This window comes from Salvelinus sp. IW2-2015, linkage group LG4q.1:29, assembly GCF_002910315.2.
Source record: "Salvelinus sp. IW2-2015 linkage group LG4q.1:29, ASM291031v2, whole genome shotgun sequence".
NCBI lineage: Eukaryota > Metazoa > Chordata > Actinopteri > Salmoniformes > Salmonidae > Salvelinus > Salvelinus sp. IW2-2015.
Window position 1 is genome coordinate 89,341,082 of NC_036842.1, and position 4,782 is coordinate 89,345,863.

The 4,782-nt window shown below is 46.4% G+C and overlaps 1 protein-coding gene across 1 annotated transcript in view; it reads right to left on the bottom strand.

Moving 5' to 3' along the window:
- Positions 1-4,782, bottom strand: part of LOC111962761 (calcium-independent phospholipase A2-gamma) — a 41,295-nt gene that overhangs the window by 25,880 nt on the left and 10,633 nt on the right. Inside the window, exons 4-5 of the mRNA XM_023986068.3 lie at positions 2,106-2,257; positions 1,765-1,859 (exon numbers count right to left, since the gene is read on the bottom strand). Coding sequence (XP_023841836.1) covers positions 1,765-1,859; positions 2,106-2,257 — 247 coding nt within the window. The remainder of the gene's footprint in view (positions 1-1,764; positions 1,860-2,105; positions 2,258-4,782) is intronic.

Here is a 4,782-nt window from a genome sequence, read left to right on the forward strand (position 1 = left end):
CCGCTAACAGCCAAACCACAAACCCCATCTCTCCCTGTTTCTCCAGTAGCATTTCCCACACTCATCACCAGTCACCTGACCCAGGCCGCCCACTAGCAGCTCCACAATACCAACCCATCTACTAACAGCAGCTCAATCCTAACCCAACACACAACCCAAATCTGTGCCTGCCTTCCTGCTGAACTCTGGTGCCCAAACCCCACCTGGGGAGAGGATGTCCCCCACCCACCCCCCAGCATTGGGGCAGCTGCTGCCAGCCACTATCCAAGACGACAGGCCCCTGTCCCAAAACTGGAATGACAGGGTGAACCCAGGGTGTTCCAGCCAGCCAGACCATCGTGTCCAGAGCGAGACGGACAGCCAACTCCAAACGTGATGGCTGTCCTTAATGTTAAAGTTTAAAGCACTTCACTTAGCGTATCTGGTGGAGGGGATTACCTTGACTAACACACTGGCCAGCCGTCTCACACACGCAGAAACACACGCAGACAGACCTTCTGTGAGCCAAGGGCGTGGCTGTCTACCTCCAACTGGAGCGGATTAGGGACAATGGATACGGAGAGAGGGAGACAGACAGAGAGCATGGCCAGGGAAGATAGAGGTTTGGTGGCAGCTGTAGGGTAGCGCTTTGTGAGAGGGAAAACATTAGGCTTCCTAAAATGAGAGAAATGGTCAGGCCATGATGGACCTTGAGAGGAGAAGCAGGGGGTTATGGTAAACAGCACCACCTAGTGGTGGTTGAGAGTACTACAATATTATATTGGGCCTCCCGAGTGGCGCAGAGGTCTAAGGCACTGCATCGGAGTGCTTGAGATATCACTACAGACACCCTGGTTCGAATCCAGGCTGTATCACAACTGGCCGTGATTGGGAGTCCCATAGAGCGGCGCACAATTGGCCCAGCGTCGTCCGGGTTTGGCCGTCATTGTAATTAAGAATTTGTTCTTAACTGACTTGCCTAGTTAAATAAAAATGTTTTTTTTCTGTCATATATATATATATATAAATAGACAGACAAAACATGACAGCTGCCAGTAGATTATGTAAGTCTGATAAGGATTTCCATTCTCAGCCACAGTAGTTAAATCATTCAATAGCTGTTCTATTCTTTATGTAATGTTTAATCTTCTTTTTCCGCTACTGGGAATGAATAAACAAAACAAAAAAATTATACACAATTATGCCATTACATTTTATTTTTTTTCTTCTCTGGCACTCAAAATACTCCAGTCATCTACCTTCTACTATTATATAAACTGGAGACCATTAATCAAGTCTGAAATAAGAGAGGAGATCTGTTGAATTAAGAGCTTGCCCACAAAAGAAAATGACAACAAGACTAAAGATTTGCCCTTCAGGCCCCCTAATGTTCCATAATGCCTGTGTCCTGGCATGCAGTGCAGGGTACACATCAGAGCAGAACCTGGGTCAGCCATGGGACTGAGCAGAGCAGGAACCTGGGTCAGCCATGGGACTGAGCAGAGCAGGAACCTGGGTCAGCCATGGACTATGCAGAGCAGAACCTGGGTCAGCCATGGGACTGAGCAGAGCAGGAACCTGGGTCAGCCATGGGACTGAGCAGAGCAGGAACCTGGGTCAGCCATGGGACTGAGATGGGTTCAGTTCCAGTACAGAGCTGACTGGGAGGAGCAGTGAGCACTCTGCTCTGTTTAGAATGATCCACCCTGCAAGCTGCCCTCTCACAAACACACACACACACTATTAGCCAGAGATAAAGTTGGTTAGGAGGACAATGCAACATACCTGTGCTGACACCACAGATGTAATCAAACAGTTGGTAGATGGGTTTTCCCGTCAGGGCTTCCAGTTTCTGCAGAGTCTGAAGGGCAATCAGTCCCCTGGACAGTAGAAAACACACACATCATGAAGAGCACTGATATAGATTCTCTACGGAATGTAAAAGTGAGTGGGGACGAAGTAATAACACAGATAATAACATCCGCCAGTGACACACACATTCAAATGGAAAACATTGGATAAACTTGAACGTGGTGAGCGATYGCAACAGTCTTTCCATCGCTCTTACTAGCTCTTATTTTCCTTTTTTCCCTCACATGCTTTCCTTCACACACACCCTACTGTACCTGGTTCCCCCTCCGTCGATGGACAGGACCCTGATCCCCTGGCCCTTGACAGGGTTGGTGTATCCCACCAGAGTGAGGGCCTCCCTGACTGCTGCCTTCAGAGACGGGTCCTCAGCCTGGCGGAGACGCAGTAGGCAKGGGATCGCCTTCTCCTGAGGGCCACACACACAGCAAGATATAACAATATARAGTTGACATCACTGACACCCATATGGTCAGTTCTAGAACTAATGTAAGTGGTTTTCAAATCAGTCAATTCAGGAACTACGCTGAAATTGCACATTCTTCTCAGATAAGCGTGGTAAAGATTTGGAATTTAAGTTTACTTCATGAATTTACTAAGTGAAAATGTAAAAAAAATAAAATGTGCCCCAAACCTGCCCCCAAGGAAGAAGGCACCATAGCGCACCAGTCCCTTGTATTAAAAAAGGACGGCAAACAAACTTAGCAGAAGCTTTTATCCAAAGCAACAGAGTACAGCGAGTGGCATGCATACAGTAGGGTACGCATTTTAGTACATGTGACCCCTGTGGAACAGAAGTCATGCCTCCAGCATACACACACCTTGACCTTAATACAAACAACACCTTAGAGGTCAGAGGAAATAGTACGCACCATCTAAGACCAGTGGTTTGACATAACTGTAACTGAACAGACTTTAAAAACACTCTACTGTATCCTCACTGGAGCACTGTTGACGAGGTTAACCAATGTTTCCTCAGGCCAGAAACAATGGCCTTGGGTTAAGTTGTCCAATGGGACAGTCCCTACAGATACAGGTATGTGTAATGTAAATAACCTGCATGATGATAAGGGAACATACACTGAGTGTACAAAACATTATGAACACCTGCTCTTTCCATGACATAGACTGATCAGGTGAATCCAGCTGAAGTCTATCATCCCATATTGATGTCACCTGTTAAATTCAGTTCAATCAGTGTAGATGAAGGGGAGGAGACAGTTTAAAGAAGGAGTTTAAAGCATTGAAGGAAGTATTCTGTATGTGTGCCATTCAGAAGGTGAACGGACAAGACAAAATCATTAAGTGCCTTTGAGCGGGGTATGGCGCACCGGTTTGATTGTGTCAAGAACTGCAACGCTGCTGGGTTTTTCAAGATCAACAGTTTCCTGTGTGTATAAAGAATGTTCCACCACAGAAAAGACATCCAGCCAACTTGACAGAACTGAGGGAAGCATTGGAGTCAACATGGGCCAGCATCCCTGTGGAACGCTATCGACACCTTGTAGAGTCCATGCCCGGAGGAATTGAGGCTGTTCTGAGGGCAAAAAGGGGTGCAACTCAATATTAGGAAGGTGTTCCTAATGTTTTGTCAATTAGTGTATAGGCCCACATACAAACCTATATAGGAACACAGTTCTCTCAATTAATGACTTTATCTTATACAAGCACTATGTTGGCTAAACTGTTGTCATAGCAAAAGTTGGAAAGGAAAAGGAGAGCCGGACACTATAGAAGCTCAGATTCAATCATTTAAATAACCTAATAACCAACATTTCATCAGCGTCGAAACGTTGGTTATTAAATTATTGCATCGGAGCTCCTAGAGTGTCCGGCTCTCCTTTCCAAGTGTTCTACTCCACTAGCCAGCACCTCTCCTTTCCAAGTGTTCTACTCCACTAGCCAGCACCTCTCCTTTCCAAGTGTTCTATTTTGGAGGGTCAGGCACGATTGCATTTACAAGAAGGTGGATATCATTATGTGTCGCTCCGGTGTTTATGGCCAGCCTAGATAGCTTAGGGGTGAGTGTCCCTTGTCGACAACGAGTTGTACCTCGGTACCTGGTCAGGCGTTAAAGACAAGCACGATGTTGCTAAGGGTTCTACTGTGTCAGGCTGTTACATTCAAGCAGAGTGGGACGCGAGTGAGGTGCAGCTAGTCATAAGCTGACTGGTAGTTTTTTCTACAGTGAGTCACGCGGCGGGCTGTAAGCGGGTGGGTACGGCGCTGACCATACTCTGTCTTCTGAATCGTTCCCTGAAGTTGCTGTTGATCCTAGCATGGTAGACACCTGCATGGCTTTTACATACCTAGTGTTGACTTTCGCAATCTTCTAAGGGCATGGGGGCGGAGCGCGCTAGGAAATCCGCAGGCCATGTCATCTTACTGGGTGTTCGTAGGTCTCTTTGTACAAATCTTCAGAAGCAGACTCACGGGTTAGACCACAAGCACACAACGCCATATTCAAATTTACTTAAATGTGCATAATCGTAGTAGTATCTTACACGTATCTCGACTCAGCACTTTATTCCTCCCAAATGCTGGTTAAGTCTATCTCTTCACTAAATCTTTACCTGGAGACGCAGTGCGAGCAGTACAGCAAGTGTGTTTTTCTGCATACATAATCATGTTGTCTGGTGAGAATATCTGGGGCGGCTGTTCTGTTTTTGTTACTTACTCTTTGGGTCTGTCCAAATGGTACTCTACTCCGCTAGCCACACCTCTCCTTTCCAAGTGTCTACTCCGCTAGCAGCACCTCTCCTTTCAAGTGTTTCTAGTTATTCTCTATAGTAAGTGTACTACGTTTGACAGGGCCCAGGACCGTTCTTTAGAAGAGCACCCTTTCTGAATTGCTATGTACTTTGCCTGTGGCTAGGAGGCTGAAAGTGACAATACATTATACACTAAAGGTGTTTACTGCCTAGCCAGAACCTT